We start from the raw sequence: 18,295 nt of genomic DNA, 5'->3' as shown, positions 1-18,295 counted from the left end.
ATGCTCTATTTATTCATTAAAATGTATTGTTTCATTTAGGTTTTTGACAAAACATGGGGAATGATAAAGACTTACCTGTAATCCATTACAAAATAATTATTAGAATTTCTATATGATAAAGTTCAGACCAGTGATGTTCTTAGGTTCGAAATAGTAAATAGAAATAAATACTGGAGAAAGATTAGGAGAAAGAGAAGAGAAGAGAAGAGGAGGAGAGAAACAAAATCTGGTTCGAACTAGAGTGATCTCTCTCTAGTCAACCAGTTCTATTTATAGCTTTCTAGAACATTGCACAAAGTCTATTGTGTCCTCACTTAAGTGTGGGCCACATCATTTAACTTATGATCTACTTGTAACTACATCAGCATATAAAACAATGTAAATTGACTATACTACCCCTCAACAGCCGACTCTAATACTCCCCCTCAAGTTGGAGAGTATATGTCATATAGTCCCAACTTGTTACATATGTAATCCACTCTTCCCCGACTCAACCCTTTAGTAAACAAGTCTGCCCATTGATTTCCTGTATTCACATATGTCGTGATTATCACTCCACTAAGCGCCTTCTCTCTTACAAAGTGAAAATCAACTTCTATATGCTTCGTTCTTTCATGAAACACAGGATTGGAAGAAATATGAATTGCAGCTTGGTTATCACAATACAACTTCATAGGTGTGTTAATCGAGTACCCCATTTCCTCTAAGAGATGCTTCAGCCATACCAGTTCACATGTTGTGTGTGGCATGGCTCTATATTTAGCTTTAGCATTGCTTCTTGCTACTGCTGCCTACTTCTTATTCTTCCATGTCACCAAATTGCCCCCAAGAAACGTGCAATACCTTGTAGTGGACCTTCTATTACAAGGCTCCCTCCACTCTTATATAACAAGTCACGACCTAGAGCTCCCTTCAAGTATTGCACAATCCTTAGCACCGCATCCCAATGTGCAATCCGAGGATTCTGCATAAACTGACTCACTACACTAACTACAAATGAAATGTCAGGCCAGTGATGGTTAGGTAGTTCAACTTACCTACCAACCTTCTATACCTTCCAGGATCTTCAAACTCCTCACCTGCATCACTACTCAACTTGACATTCGGTTCCATGAGTGTTTCAACTAGTCTGGCACCTAACAACCGTAGTTTTCAAGGCGCCAAGGCGAGGCTGGGCGTCAGGGGGGCACCTTGTCACCTAGTCGCCTAGGCGATGGATTTTTTTATATAGAAATCATAGATCCTAGGGTAGTTCCCTAGGTACCATAGCCATATTTCCTTGATAATTATTCATAATTTTCATAAGAAAAGTATAGAGTTCATGTTAAAGTATAGAAAATCAACATATTCATGAGAAGGAAAAAAGAAGTAAAAGAAAATTCAAAAAATATAGGGGCTGAACCCTTATTTTTGTTATTGTTATAGGAAAAGAAGAACAGAAAAAGTAGTGTAGTAGTAGTAGTAGAAAATGTGTTGATTAGACAAAATTTTTTAAGTTCTTCCTTACTTATTGGTTCAGGTTTTAAAGTCTTTGAGGGTTCAATACAGCATTTAACAATGTTTTTATTGATTAAATCCTAAGAAATAAGAAAATAATAAAAACAAATTAGTATATAAACACACAAAATGAATATTTTAGTTTAATAGTGCCTATTTTATAATTATAATGTCAAAAATAAAAGTATTTTACAATACATGGTACAAAACTACTTGGCGATTAGGTGAGGTGAGCCTCAAAGGGCGCCTTGTCGCCTAGGCATCGCCTTGACAACTATGCTAACAACCCTGTCTCCTCTAGCAGATCAAGAACATATTTCCTCTGACACAGATTAATACCATGTTTGGATTTTGCTACCTCTATCCCTAAGAAGTGTCTTAATTTTCCAAGGTCCTTTGTCTAAAAGTGATCATGCAAGAAGGTCTTTAACCTATCAATCCCAACCTGTCACTTCCAGTGATAACAATATTATCTACATATACCACCAATAAAATCTTTCTAGCACTGGACTCATAGTTGAATGTAGAATGGTCGACTTGACACTGTTTCATGCCAAATTTCTTCACCACATCACTGAATCTGCCAAACCATGCATGAGGAGATTGTTTAAGTCCATAAATGGCCTTCTTAAGTCTATACACCTTACCATCCTCCCCCTAAGCAACAAACTCTAGTGGTTGCTCCATATATACTTCCTCAAGGAGGTCACCATGTAAAAATGCATTATTGATGTTAAGTTGAAATAAGGGCCAATCATACATAGCAGCAAGGGAGATCAAAACACGAATGGAGCCAATCTTGGCAACTAGGGAGAAGGTGTTTGTATAATCTACACCATAAATCTATGAATAACCTTTAGCAACCAGTCGGGCTTTCAACCGCTCAACACTTCCATCAGGTAAAAACTTAATAGTGTACACCCACTTACAACCAACAACATTTTTACCAGGCGGAAGAGTGGTAAGCTCCCACATATGATTATGAGCTAGGGCCGAGAGTTCTTCCTCCATTGCTTGGAGCCACCCTGGAGAAGTGCTTCCTGAACAACAGTAGGAATAGAAACAGCGGACAACAAGGAAACAAACTGGCGATGGGAAGCAGAAAGGTGAGATACAAAGACATAATTAGAAATGGGATGAAGAATGCAACTGTGTTTACCTTTCCGCAAAGCAATAGGGAGATCAAGGTCAGAAACAGGGGTCGAGGCTGCGTGGATCTGTTGATGGTGATGAAGTTGGAGGAGGAGCCGGTACATGACAATGCTTATACACTTGCTGAATTGGTGGTCATTCAATAAGAAGTGGCACTGGAGGCGAAGACTTGGTCACAACTGGAACAAGAGGAATGGTGTCCTCCACGGGAACCAGAAGTGGAGGTGGAGGAAGAATAGAGGCATCTGACCCAGAAAAAAAAAGGAATGGACTCAAAGAATGTAACATCAGAACATACAAAAGAACGCTGGGAACTAGGGTTATAACACTTATGCCCTTTTTGAGTCCTAGAATAACCAAGAAAGATGCACTTAGTGGATCGAGCATCTAATTTGTCCATCCCAGGCCCAAGATTATGGACAAAATACACACACACACACACCCTAAAACCCTGGGGGTAAGAGAGAATGGAGACAAAGCAGGAAATAAAACAGAAAACAGAGAATGACCTTCAAGGGTAGACATGGGCATGCAGTTAATAAGGAAACAAGGTATAAGCACAATATCACTTCAAAAGTGTTCGGGAACATTCATATGGTGCAAAAGGGACCGAACAGTTTCCAAAAGGTGGCGGTTCTTTCTTTCAACCACCCCATTTTGCTGAGGGGTGTAAGTACACGAGGTTTGATGGATAATGCCATGTTGTTCCAAATAGTCCTGAAACGGTGTATAAAAGTATTCTCGACCATTATCAGAACGAAGAATCTTAATGTGTACACCAAATTGATTGCGAATCTCAACATAAAATTTTTGAAAAATGGTAAACAATTCACTCATTTCTTTCATAAGGTAAAGCCATGTCATCTTTGAATAATCATCAACAAAAATTACAAAGTACTTGTAACCATTATATAACACTACTCTATTCAGACTCCAGATGTCCAAATGGACTAAAGAAAAGGACTTGACACACAACTGTCAACCCCAGGATTAAAGGGAACACGATGATGTTTCTCAAACTGACACGACTCACAATCCAAAGTAGAAAAACGACTCAAGGATAGAACAAGTAACTTAAGTGCTTTGAGAGACGAATGACTAAGTCTGCAGTGCCACTGAAGAGGAGGAAGAGATGTTTAAAGGGCTATTGTCGAACCACCTCCATCAAGATAATATAGTCCGCCAACTTCATGCCCTCCACCAATCTTCATCCCTGTCTTGAGATCCTGAAAAACACAAGATGAAGGGTAAAAGGTGATAGAGCAATTAGGAGACTTGGTCAATTTACTAACAGACATAAGGTTAAAGGGAAACTTGGGAACATACAAAACTGAGGATAGGGATAATGAATCTATGTCAACATTACCAACACCACATATGGAAGATGTGGAACCATTAGCAAGAGTAACAAAATGTGATGTGGAGGACTGAGAAAGGGAGGAAAACACACATGGTGTCCCAGTCATGATTGGAGGCTCCAGAATCGATAATCCAGTGGGAAGGTTTAGATGCCAGATAAGCCATACTTGAGTGTGCAAGGGTAGCCGTGTTCTGCTAAGATGTAGCCTGAATAAACCACTCATACTCATCATGTGGAACACTCATTATTTCCTTTTCGGAGGCATTCGTAGATGCAGGGGGTATCTGGTCAGTTTGCTGGGTTTCCTGTCTCAAACCACCACCAGTAGTCACTGCATGATTTGCCCAGGCAAGGTTCAAAGTTTCAATACGTATCGGCCGATATGTATCGTGTCGATAGCTTCCCGATATGTCCCTACAGGGGTTGTATCGGGTCAGACCATGGTTCAGAGGGTAGCCGGGACTTAAACCGATCCCTCTAAACCGGTTTTGAAAAAAATAAAACATAAAAAAAGCAACGACACAAGCCGAGGCGTATCGGCCTGTGTCGCTGCTTTGAACCTTGTGCCTAGGTTGAAGGTGGACCATGTAGATCATAACAATAGTTAATAGTATGTCTCACCATACCACAATGTGTACACCTCCTCCGTCACCCACCTTCAGTTTGCAGATGACCTAATGATCTTTTGTGAGGGAGGTTTTAGCGAAAAGGTAGCAAACCTAAAGGAGCTAATCAAAGGATTTGAAAGTATTTCTAATTTGAGAATAAATTTGGAAAAGAGCTACATAGCGGGTATAAATTTGGAGGTAGGGGAGGCCGAGGCTATTGCGGAGTGTCTTGAGTGTTCCATCTCTGCTTGGCCTATGTCATACTTAGGGCTTCCTTTAGGGGCAAATCCCAGGGAGAGCAGATTTTGGACCCCAGTGATAAAAGTTTGAGAAGAGATTAGCCTCATGGAAGAGGAATTGTGTCTCTTTAGGAGGGAGAATTACCCTAATAAGAGCTACCTTGGCTAACTTACCTACCTATTTTTTGTCTGTATTTAGGATACCAGTTAGGGAAGCTAGGAAACTGGAGAAGTTGATGAGAGATTTCTTATGGGAGCCGAGACAAGAAAAAAAGGATCACTTGGTTAATTGAGAAATTGTGTGCAGAAGTAAAGAAGAGGGGGGGTTTGGGACTTGGGAGGGTAACTGGAAAAAATCAAGCTCTGTTAGGGAAATGGTTGTGGTGATGGCCACTAGAAAGAGAGATTGTGGCATGAGGTGGTGGGAAGCATTCATGGGAGGTCAAGGAATGGATGGGATGTTGGTGTATCAAGGCAGGCTAACCTAGTAGCACCTTGGAAGGCCATTCACAACACCCTTCTTCAATTCCTCAATTTTATCAGGTATGAAGTTTGTTCTGGCAACGTTGTTCATTTTTGGGAGGATATTTGGGTAGGAGACACACCTTTAAAGGATCTATTCCCTTTGCTATTTTCTGTTTCTTTGTACAAAAAAGAGGTGGTTTCAAAATTTGTCTCACCTTTGGGAACACCCTTAGATCCTACTTGGGATTTTGGGTTTCGTAGAGGACTTGGGGATGATGAAATTGATTCTCTTTCTGTCTTGCTTGGTTGTCTTAATCAGGTCTGTTTGGATCCCTCCAAGCCAAATAAGAGGGTATGGACTCCTAGACCCAATGGAACCTTCACTTGTGCTTCTTTCTTCAAGTCCATCTCTCAACTTTCTACTCACCAACCCTTTCCGTCAAAAGAAATTTGGTGCAGTCCAGTTCCCCCAAAAATTATGGCGTTTTGTGGGAAGTATTCCATTGGAAAGTAAACACTCTAGATAACCTACAAAAGAGAAGACCTTTCCTTTGTATTTCTCCTAATTGATGTATCCTCTGTAGAGCTCACAGTGAGGATTGTTACCACCTATTAATATCTTGTCCCTTTTCTGCAGACCTTTAGGCTTGGCTACTTTCGTTGTTTGAGTAGTTGGAGTCTACCAGCAGAAGTTCACATGTTCTTCAACCATTCTACATTTTCTTGGCCTACAAAAATAGGGAGAATTATGTGGAGATGTGCTCGTGCTGCCTTGATTTGGACTCTTTGGGAAGAAAGGAATGCTAGAATTTTTCAAGAAAAGGAAAGGAGCAGTCAGGAATTGAAAGACTGTGTGCTGAATAGGGCAAAACCTTGGCTGAAGACCTTGGAAATCTTTCATCAATTCTTCTTTAATGATCTTCAGAGAAATTGGTCAGCAATAGCGAGGTGTTCATTCCTAAAGGACAAATCAATTACAAGCTGGTCTCCTCCATTCGAAGGCTCACTGAAGTTGAACTTTGATGGAAGTAGCATGGGTAATCTAGGATTATCCAGAATGGGGGGTGCTTTGAGAAATGAGAAGGGAGAGATTTTGTTGCTCTGCTCAGGTCCCTTAGGAATTGGGGACTCCATCAGGGCAGAACTATTAGCTGCTGTACAAGGTGTGCAATTTGCAAACCAGCTGGGGGTACAACACCTAACAATCGAGGGGGATTCCAAAGTGGTGGTGGGTTGCTTGAAAAATCCTGAAGAGGCTTTGTGGCGTTACAAGAATGAAATGAAGAAATTTAGTTGGTTGACAAGGAATATGTTGGTCATTGTACAGTGGGTGGGGAGATCAGCAAATACTTTGTCAGATGTGTTAGCCAAGCAAGGGGTAAATAGGGAAGAATTGTTTTGGGCTCAGTTGTGATTCTTGCTTTTCTTTCCTAGTTTACTTGTAAGATTCAAGGAGGGGCTGCAGCTTGCGCCTCTCCCTGGGATGTTGTATGAACTCACTCTAAATCAGCTTCTGATTTAATAAATTTATTATCATTCATAAAAAAAAATGTGTACACCTCCTCCAACCATTACTATGTCCTCTGCCATGGGCTCCCCCTGAATCTTAACCTCCAATACGACCACCACTACCACTGTATATGGGTCCACCACCACCATGGCCATACATGGGTCCACTACCACCACCATGACTAGGCTGAACCTCTTGGTCTCGGGCTCCTCCTCTACCTCCATGGCCTCCTCCTCTTGTGACTGCAAACGTAGACCTATCTAATATAGTGGAGTTCTCCGTAGGTCCAACCGAGATCCTCCGGAGACAGGCAAACACCTCTTCAAGAGAGGGAAGAGCAGACCCTCCTAATATCTATGCTCTCACCGGTTCATATTCAGACTTTAACCCTACTAAGAATTTAGTGACATCCAACTGCTCTCTTTGTTGTTGCTGAATCTTGGCATAAGATATAAGGGGGTGATACACAGTCAACTCATTCCAAAGATTTCTCATACTAGCATAATATTCTTCAAGACTTTGATTACACTGTTGCAGATTAAAATACTCTTGATACAGTTGGTAATCCCTAGTTGTGTTGTATTGTCTAGAATAAAGCTTCTTTGTATGATCCCAAACCTCCTTGACTGTATCTAAGAACATAAAATTCACACTGATATTGGGTTCCATATTATTCCATAACCATGTCATAATCTGTGCATCATCTTGCTCCCACTCATCGTACCCCTGAGAGTCATTTGAGGGTTTATCTTCCTTCACATGCTTCACTTTCTTAGTTTTCAGAAAAACTTCAACAGATTTAGCCCAAGGCACATAATTCTCACCATTTAGTTTGACAGATGTCATCTACACATTTAGATAATCAGAGGGAACCATTACACTAGACTTGCCTTCACTGCTGTCTCCCATGGCTGCCAAAAAAAAAACTATCACTAGTCTGTCATTCAACTTCACTAAAGAGTCACAACACTACACCCCAACAGCTTATTATTGTTAGAGTACCTACTGTCACAAGTTTCAGCAACAAAACTCACTTTTGTTCACCACTTTCAGCACCATAAACCACCAAAATACACCTCACATGCATAGTATTAGGTTCTGCAACACATCAAAATCTTTTCCTCCCTATAACACTCATGCAACCTACCTATTTGAACCCCCCACAAGTCAGACTTGTGCTGTCATTCAACTACACCACTAAAACCAGCCCTCTTCGAATCAAATAGAGGGTTTTCTACCAACCACACAAAACAGCCACAACACCACCCATTGGAGGCATGGAAACCTCCATAACAAAGAAACGATCACTTCTTTTTAGCCTCTCTGTGAACTGGATTATATTTGCTCTGATACCATAATAAAGTTCATAATAAATAGAAATAAATACTGGAGAAAGATTAGGAGAAGGAGAAGAGAAGAGAAGAGGAGAAGGAGAGAATAAAATCTGGTTCTTACTAGAGTGATCTCTCTCTAGTCGGCCAGTTCTATTTATAGCTTTCTAAAACATTGCACAAAGTCTATTGTGCCCTCACTTAAGTGTGGGGCACATCACTTAACTTATGATCTACTTGTAACTACATCAGCATATAAAACAATGTAAATTGTCTATACTACCCCTCAACAGCTGACTCAACACTATAGTATTTTCAGCATGCTTTGATTAACTTGTGCTTAAAATGTAGGCTCTGCTCAAGATGGGCATTCGTGGTGTGACAGTTTCTGATGTTCGAGGTTTTGGTGCTCAGGGCGGGTCAACAGAAAGGCATGCTGGTGATTCTCATATTCTTGATGCATTGGATTCTCTTAAAGGCAGCTGTTAGAAAAATCAAACATTCAACACATAGTTATCATCATCATCATCATATTAGTGCCTTTTTTTTGAGGGGGCAGGGAGGAAGGGAGGGTAATGTCATGTTTTGTTTTTTATTTTTTCACATAGAACTTCTGCAGCTCATGCAGGAAATTTGCAGCTAGGGATTAACATTTCTCATACATAAATAGATTGAGCTAACCACCCCATTCAATCTGCAAAGTCCTGTCCTTATGAATAATCTCTAGCATTGAACCATAACCCCTGGCTTTCAATTAGTACAAAGAATGCTCACTTGAGGGGTACTTGCTAACCCTTCAAAATGAACCAATTCGTTACTGGTAGGAAGAGAGGTCCTTCCTTTCTACTGGAAACTTTTCTGTATTCAAGGGTTGTAAATAAAGTTGAATACAAGGGTTGATTGATGTTGGCAAATCCTTGAAACTGAAAATTCACTTCATTCAGAGATGAATCTGGTGTTCAAGGGGTTGTCGGAATTTGTAGAGCCTCTCTGAGTTTATAAATTGTATTTGATATTCTTAGCCACTTATTGACACGATCCATCACATTGTGCAGGTGGATGGGGCTACAAATGGTTAGAAATTTAGTTATTGTATTAAGAACTCCTAATTTTGGAAATTAAATCAACTCTTTTCTGACTTTTTTTTATAGTAAAATAAAAATAAAACTTCATTAAAAGAAAAGAAAAAAGTAGCATCATATCCAGGTGTTAAGGCAACACCTGACTTAATGAGAAATACAATGGAACCTTTCAACTACACAACAAGACAGGACAGGCTATTTAAATTTCCATTTGAAAATTCAAAAATTAACCCAATATTTCTCCAAGGTCCCTACTAGAGACTTATCTAAACTCGGTTAATACAAGGACCCAAAACAGCCACCACCATCCTTTCCAGCTTACAAGCTTTGTCTTCAGAAATCCTTCTATTTCTTTCTTACCATATGTTCTATCTAATTACAAATGGTATGCACCTTCAAACTATCCTTGCTTGCTTGCTTCCTCTTATCTTTGGCCATGATGAAAATATTTCTGTAGGTATCACACCCTCTTCTCTCCATCCTTTTAAAGCCTCTTGGGTCCCAGATGATCACCAACCTCCTGAGTGATCCATTGCATTCACTTCCACCCACTCCCCATCCTTGGACCCCCATATCTTGTTCATTCTTATATCAAATGACTCCAGTTTTGTTTCCTGCAATAGCACCACATCTGGATTTTGTTTTCTCATGTTAGTGGTGTTAGTGAAGGGGTATTTCGGTCTTTGTACTTGTTGAGAATGTTGATGTGTACTGTTATGTTAGTTCAAGTGCCTCTTACTTAAAGAAGGGTATTTAAGTCTTTTCCAATAAGTTAATAATATAATAACAGGTCTGGCCGAATCTAAGGATAACTTTTTTCTCTAATTCGAACCAACCTTTCTCTCTTTCCTCTCTTTTCTCTCTTCCTCTTTCCTCTCCTACTTCTTGCTGTTTACTTTACAGTCAACGAACAAGACAGAATTCTAGGGCAGGTCAAACTTTAACATGGTATCAGAGCGAGGTTCAACAAATCAGACTTGCTAGAATTCTATCTTCTGCGCATTCGAATTAGGGTTTCTCTTGGGTTCTCAGCTGTGAGTTGGAGACTGGGAAAAGGGCTGAAAAGGAGTGATCGCCCTCTTCCCTAGGAGGTTCCTATGCCTCCGATTGTGTCGTTGGTGATTGGTTGCTGTGGTTTCTAAGCCCTAGTTAGGGCTGGTACGTGTGGTGCAGTGGTGTCTCAGCCCTTCATGTGGTTGGCCTTCAGGCGATGAGGTAAATTTTTTTTTATGCATATTATCTGTTATGGAATACATGAGAGGTGTAGTACAGTTCGCATGATGGGTTTTCAGATTGCAGTATGCTAGGGTTTATGCTAGGGTTTATTCTGGTTCATGTGTGATTCGAAGGGCAATAGTGTCTACTTAATGGTGTTGCAGTTTTCAGCATTTAATACTGCTGAAATCAGTGTGTAGACTTCGGTGAGTAGGGTTTGTGGTGTTGCAGTTCTCAGCATTTAATACTGCTGAAACCAGTGTACAGATTTCGGTGAGTAGGGTTTGTGGTGTTGCAGTTCTCAGCATTTATTACTGTTGAAATCAGTGTGCAGATTTCGGTGAAGTGTCTGTGTGTAGTGCTCATAATTCAATGATAAGGGAGTTCGGCAATGGCAGATAATAGTGATAGTAAACCTAGTGTCATGATATCTACTGACTACCTGAATGTCCAAATGACCTCCATTAAACTGAATGGAGAGAATTATGTCCCTTGGGCCAAGTCTGTAGAGGTTTTTCTGAAGGCGAAGAAGAAAGTGAAGCAAATAAGAGAGGAGAAACCCCCCGCTAATTCTCAGGAGTATGAAGACTGGGAACAGGAAGATGCACAGATCATTACATGGTTGTGGAACAGTATGGAACCCAAAATCAGTGTGAACTTCATGTTTCTTGACACAGCTAAAGAGGTGTGGGATCATGCTAAGAAATTGTATTCAGGTCAGGATAATACCACTAGGGTATATCAACTGTATCAAGAATACTTCAATCTGCAACAGGGAAATCAGAGCCTTGAGGAGTACTATGCCAGTGTGAGGAATATCCGTAATGAGTTAAATGTCTATCATCCTCTCACTTTTGATGTCAAAGTTCAACAGCAACAGCGAGAGCAGCTTGATGTGAACACGGTTTCTGGTGGGGCTGAAGTCTGAGTATGAACCAATACGAGCCCAGATACTAGGGGGATCTGCTCTTCCAGCTTTAGAGGAGGTGTTTGCTCGTCTTCGGAGGGCTTCCATTGGATCTATGGATTCTAATGTCTCCGATAAATCAGCATTCGCAGTGTCGAGAGGTTGAGGTGGCAGAAGTGGGGCTCGAGGAGCCCAGTCTGGCAGGAGTGGTAGTGGTGGATCTACACATATCTGTGGTGGTGGTCGTACTGGAGGCAGAGATTCAGGGGGAGCTCGTGGTAGAGGACGTGGCTCGGGTCCACGAAAGTGTACTCATTGTGGTTTGGATGGACATACCATTAACTACTGCTATGACTTACATGGTCCTCTCTCGACGTGGGCCAACCATGCCATGACTAGTGACACCAGTTTCAGTTCTAGACAGGAGAACCGGTCAGCTGACCTGATACCTTCTACTCCCTCAGATGGTCCAGGCAAGGAGATGGTGAGTGTTCATCGGGATGAGTATGAGAGGTTTGTTCAATCCAAGTCGCAGCAGAACACAACTTCCTTTGCACACTCAGGTATGGCTTGTTTGGCATTCACACCCAACCCCTGGATTATTGACTCTGGAGCCTCTGATCACATGACGGAAACTCCAGGTGTGTTTTCATCTTTCACTCATTGCTCAACATCACAATCTGTTACCCTTGCTAATGGCTCCACATCATCTATATGTGGTGTTGGTAATGTTGACCTAGACCCTGTATCTCTATCCTCTGTTTTATATGTACCTAAACTTCCATTTAATCTTATGTCTGTTAGTAAGCTGACCAAGTCCCTTAAGTGCTCCATCACTTTTTACCCTTCTATGTGTGTTTTTCAGGATCTCAAGACGGGGATGAAGATTGGTGGAGGGCATGAAGCTGGTGAACTGTATTATCTTGATGGTGGTGGACGAACGTCAACGACCCTTCAGTCATCCATTTCTCTTCTCCAGTGGCATTGTAGATTTGGTCATCCTTCGCTGAAAGTGTTGCAGTCCTTAGTCCCTTCATTGAGTCAACTTTCTATTTTAGATTGAGTCATGTCAATTTGGGAAACACCATCGTGTTCCCTTTCGTTCTAGGGTCGATAACCGTGTGTCGAGTCTTTTTTCTTTAATTCATTCAGATGTTTGGGGTCCTTATAAAGTGATGTCATATAATGGATACCGATATTTTGTTATTTTTGTTGATGACTGTTCAAGAATGACGTGGCTCTATTTAATGAAAGAAAGAAGTGAATTATTTGCCATATTCCAGAAATTTTATGTTGAGATCCGCAATCAATTTGGCGTTCACATCAAAATTTTCCGTTTTGATAATGGTCGTGAATACTTGTCTTCATCTTTTCAAGAATACTTGGACCAACATGGCATTATACACCAAACTTCATGTACCTACACTCCGCAACAAAATGGGGTTGCTGAGAGAAAGAACCGCCATCTTGTAGAAACGACACGCTCCCTTATGCACCACATGAATGTTCCCAAAATCTTTTGGAGCGATGCAATGCTCACCTCTTGTTTCTTAATTAATTGGATGTCCACGTTTATCCTTGATGGTCGTTCTCCTTTTAGTGTTTTATTTCCCAACATGTCTCCGTTTCCGCTTTCTCCTCGGGTATTTGGGTGTGCCTGCTTCGTTCATAATCTGGGTCCCGGGACTGACAAGTTAGATGCACGTTCCCTGAAGTGTATCTTCCTTGGCTATTCCCGAACTCAGAAAGGGTACAAGTGTTGTCATCCCAGTTCTTGTCGTTCCTTGGTATGTGCTGATGTTACATTCTTCGAGTCTACTCCGTTCTTCGTGGGGTCCGGTGCTGCTGCTCCCTCCACATCACCACCTCCTCTTCCTCTTCCTGTGGTTGATCCACCTCCTCTGGTTCCAGTCATGCCTACGTCCTTGCCTCCGGTGCCACCGTCGGTTGACCGTCCACCCATCCGTCATGTGTATACACATCGCCCGCGTGTACCGGCTGCAGCTCCTCCAGCTTCATCACTGTCGATAGATCCAGCTCCAGCTCCAGCTCCAGCTCCGACACCAGCTTCCGACCTAGATCTTTCTATTGCCTTCCGGAAAGGTAAACGTACTTGCACCCTTCACCCTATTTCCAATTTTGTTTCACTTACCCACCTCTTTGCCTCCCATCGCCAGTTCATCTCTTTGTTATCCTCCGTGGTTGTTCCTAAGGATGTCCAGGAAGCCCTTACCTCTCCAGAGTGGTGCCGTGCTATGGAAGAAGAGCTCTCTGCTCTGCATCATAATCACACTTGGGATCTCACCGCTCTCCCTCCTGGGAAGCAGGCTGTCGGTTGTAAGTGGGTGTATAGTGTTAAGTACTTGCCAGATGGTCGTGTTGAGCGCCTGAAGGCGCGGCTGGTTGCCAAAGGGTACTCCCAAACCTATGGCATTGACTACACAGAGACATTCTCCCCGGTTGCTAAGATAGGGTCAGGTCGTGTCGTCATCTCCCTTGCAGCTATGTATGATTGGCCTCTCCATCAGCTAGATATCAAAAATGCTTTTTTGCATGGTGATTTGCTCGAGGAGGTCTACATGGAGCAACCACCAGGGTTTGTTGCTCAAGGGGAGGATGGTAAGGTATGCAGACTTAAGAAGGCTATTTATGGACTTAAACAGTCCCCTCGAGCATGGTTTGGTAGGTTCAGTGAGGTGGTCAAGAAGTTTGGTATGAAACAGTGCCAAGTTGATCACTCTGTCTTCAGTTTTGACTCGTCGGCAGGCAAAATAATATTGGTGGTGTATGTGGATGATATCGTTGTGACTGGGAATGATAAAATGGGCATTGACAGATTGAAGGCATTCCTACAGGAATACTTTCAGACAAAGGACCTTGGCAAGTTGAAATACTTTTTGGGCATAGAGGTAGTAAGATTTAAGCATGGCATTAATTTGTGTCAGAGGAAATATGTGCTTGATTTACTGGAAGAAACAGGGTTGTTGGGTACTAAACCGGCTGAGACACCTATGGAAACAAATACGAGGCTGAGCAGTGATATAGGTGAAGTATTTGAAGACCCTGGCAGATACCGATGACTTGTAGGCAAACTAAACTATCTAACCATTACTCGGCCAGATATTTCATTTGCGGTTAGTGTGGTGAGTCAGTTCATGCAGAAACCTTTGGTCCCACATTGGAATGTAGTGCTAAGGATTGTGAGGTATCTGAAAGGAGCTCCTAGTCGTGGTTTGCTGTATAGGAGTGGTGGAAAACTGGTAGTAGAAGGATACACCGATGCTGATTGGGCAGGTTCTATGTCTGATAGACGATCTACCACAGGCTATTGCACCTTTCTGGGGGGGTAACCTGGTAACGTGGAAAAGTAAGAAGCAAACAGTTGTGGCAAGAAGTAGTGCAGAAGCAAAATATAGGGCCATGGCACATACTGCTTGTGAATTAGTGTGGCTGAGGAACCTTCTACAGGAGATAGGATATGACATCAGTACTCCAATGAAGCTCTATTGTGACAATCAGGCAGCGGTTCATATCTCTTCCAATCCGGTGTTTCATGAAAGAACCAAGCACATCGAAGTTGACTGTCATTTTGTGAGAGAGAAGGTGCTGAATGGGGTGATAGAAACTGCATATGTTAGTACGGGAAACCAGTGGGCAGACTTGTTTACAAAAGGTTTGAGTCGGGGGAGAGTGGACTACATATGTAACAAGCTGGGATTATATGATATATACTCACCAGCTTGAGGGGGAGTGTTAGTGGTGTTAGTGAAGGGGTATTTCGGTCTTTGTACTTGTTGAGAATGTTGATGTGTACTGTTATGTTAGTTCGAGTGCCTCTTACTTAAAGAAGGGCACTTAAGTTTTTTCCAATAAGTTAATAATATAATAACAGGTCTGGCCGAATCTAGGGATAATTTTTTTCTCTAATTCGAACCAGCCTTTCTCTCTTTCCTCTCTTTTCTCTTTTCCTCTTTCCTCTCCTACTTCTTGCTGTTTACTTTACAGTCAACGAACAAGACAGAATTCTAGGGCAGGTCAAACTTTAACATCTCATAACGTTCCTTACTACCCTTCTCCTCCTTTCATCTCTCAGGCCCCTTACATCCATGAAACCAACTTCCTCTTTGAGATCAACCTCCAATCCCCACTCTCCCTCTATTCCTCATCAACAATTCCTTCTTCCCTCTCCTCCCCTTCCTCCCATATCTCACCTCCTTCTCCAATATCTTTCTTTCTATTCTGTTCTTCTCTACTTCTCTCAAAATGCTCAATTGCTTTCCTTGCCACTCCTTCCCCTCCCAGGAAAAATAGACCCAATGATTTCCGAATCTCCACTTGTTTATCCACCAACTGACCAATGCTAGCTCCTCCTTTCTTAGAGTTATCTTCCCCAATAGCCTTCTCAGTTTCAATCCCCACATTCTCCTCTTCTTATCTTCCTTTGTTCCCCCTTTCCCCCCCTTTCAACCCAACTCTTATCACACTTTGCCCCATCATTTTTTTCTTCCTTTTATAGACTTTGTGTGTGTCTTCCCTATCCCTTTTTTTCTTCCGATTGTTGCTCCCTTTGACCGCTGCTTCAAGTCCAACTCCCCTGAACTTTACTTCCATCTCAAAACATCCCCGTCTGAGAGGAGAAGATGAAGCAGATGGAGAAGAAGAAACAAGAGAACAACTGGAACTTACCTTGCTATTTAGTTGAGCAACGATATCCAGCGCCTTTGCTCCCACAGTTGATCTCAAACAAAATTCCCTGTTCCTCAATCACCAATCCTTTAGCAACCCTTTCGATTTCCCCCTGAAAGCTCTCCCCTTTCTCGCCTGTGCTAATAGTTTGAAGGTCTTCAATCACTGGGTGTCCAGTCGTAACAGTCTCTTGAGAACCTTCCTTTCTTCGATCCCCTCTTGAGTTCAGTCTAATATTTTTGTCACTATCTTTTGGAATTTGAAGCTTAATAAAAGAAAATCATTGTCAGAGTTGCAAGAAGTGGCAAATTTCCTTCACAGATATTTTTGCTTCCCTACAGCTTATAGAAACTTCTAATTGGTTTGAGCTGTTCTTGTGGTAGACGTGGGAATGATGCACAAGGTTTTGGTTACTCTTGTAGAGGGAAAAGATGTCTATTCTTAAGAAGTTACAATACATGATTCGAAATTCAATAATCATATTGTTTTTGGTCCTTCTAGTTTCATCAGTGCTATCATCATCATTGTGTTAGTCTTTCAAAGTTGGATTAGGATTAATGAAACAGATATAAAGTCTTTACCACTTACCAACTTGATTGAACCCTCCTCCAAGAAGACTTAAGTTGCAACACCAAGCAAAAATCAATAATGACAGGGTTTATTATTTCAATATTTGAGTTCAATGTTATGGGATACGGATAGGATGCCATCAGCCACAGAATGTAGGAAGGATATTATAAATATGAAAACATAGACAAAAGAGTTCTACCTCGTATACATCATGCTTATGTTGGATGTGATTTTCTCTGAATAATTTCTGAATTATAATTAGGGGCCATTGCCTGGTACAATGGTAAAATCTCAGGCTGACAAGTGTGAGAACACGGGTTCGAGTATGAGAGTGGCCACTTGGTGCAAAAAATACCAAATGTTAGGTCTGTATCCTGTCTACCCCTCCCAAGATCCCAGATAGCTGGGACCAATATTGGGCAATGTCCTTTTTTAATTTCTAAATTATAATTGATTAATTTATTCATCATCATTATCTAAGCCTTGTCTCAACTATACGGGGATGGCTACATGAATCCTATTCCACTATTCTGTCCTGTTCAGTATCATATCCATTGTTAAATTGTCGGCCCTTAGATCATTTCTTACTACTTCAACCCATGTCTTTTTTGGCCTGTCCCTAGCTTTTGTAACCCCTTCGATAGATACACTACTTACTGTGCTATAGATGGTCTTCTCAGCATGTACCCAAACCATATTAGTCCACTTTCCTTTGTTTTATCACCCACCAATGACTAACCATCTTTTTTTCTTGATCAACAGACCATTTTTGGTTCTACCAAAGTACCAATTGTTTCAATATGTACACCATTTTTCCTTGCATATTTTGCTTTTCTTGTTTAGCACATGTTGGTTCAGTTCAACACTCCTCTCTCTCCCTTTTATTATTTACTTGTTTAGTTCTTTTCTGTAACCTACAGGCTCTGAATTTTCTGAAGACAAGTTTGTTTCTAAAGTAAAAATGGAGATTGTCGTTAGCAAAGAGCAGGTATATGTGCATGCTGAATTTCTTGGTTACTACAAGCAGAAGCTGATGGTTTCAAGTTTTCATACTTCATTATTTATTTGTTATTATGGAGTTTTATGGCATGTAAGTTGCTAGTACTATTTACTCATCAAACAATTTATTCCATATCTTCATATAATGCCTCGTTAGGTTGAAGAAGTGATTGACAAGATAATTGAGGAGGCAAGAACTGGGGAGATCGGTGATGGAAAAATATTCTGTGAGAATATAGACTTATAGTTGACTTTTACATTAAATATTGGTAGTTCATGATTAAACATGGAGTAGAGTTCTTGTTTGTATTTTAATATGTGTATTGCAAATGTTTTTTTCCCCATTTCTACTTATCAGAAATACCAGGGTAGCCTAACAATTTAGAAATACCTTACTGTTTGATTATGGTTAGCAAAGTGTCTACTACCTTTACTATGACAATTTAGAAATACCAGGGTAGCTTAACATGTTGAATGATGAGTTTACACGACCACAACATTCTCATGCGGTCCTCCAATGAAACACAAGCATGCTATCAATCAAATGAAAAACTCAATCACTGAATGAATGCATGCCTGGGTGATTTGGTTTCAAGGAGTTTACATGGTCACAACACTTTATTGCAACCATACAATAAAACACAAAAATGCTAACAATCAAATGAAAACCACCC

The 18,295-nt window shown here is 41.1% G+C and overlaps 1 protein-coding gene across 1 annotated transcript in view; it reads left to right on the top strand.

Moving 5' to 3' along the window:
- GLB1 (nitrogen regulatory P-II-like protein) overlaps positions 1-18,295 on the top strand; it is a 45,133-nt gene that overhangs the window by 4,959 nt on the left and 21,879 nt on the right. Inside the window, exons 4-6 of the mRNA XM_010272586.3 lie at positions 8,514-8,601; positions 17,543-17,610; positions 17,779-17,848. Of these exons, the coding sequence (XP_010270888.1) occupies positions 8,514-8,601; positions 17,543-17,610; positions 17,779-17,848 (226 nt within the window). The remainder of the gene's footprint in view (positions 1-8,513; positions 8,602-17,542; positions 17,611-17,778; positions 17,849-18,295) is intronic.

Source organism: Nelumbo nucifera, chromosome 3 (assembly GCF_055504915.1).
Source record: "Nelumbo nucifera cultivar China Antique chromosome 3, China Antique-T2T, whole genome shotgun sequence".
Lineage (NCBI taxonomy): Eukaryota > Viridiplantae > Streptophyta > Magnoliopsida > Proteales > Nelumbonaceae > Nelumbo > Nelumbo nucifera.
The sequence above is the reverse complement of the archived record's forward strand: the minus strand, read 5'-3'. Positions and strand labels throughout refer to the sequence as shown.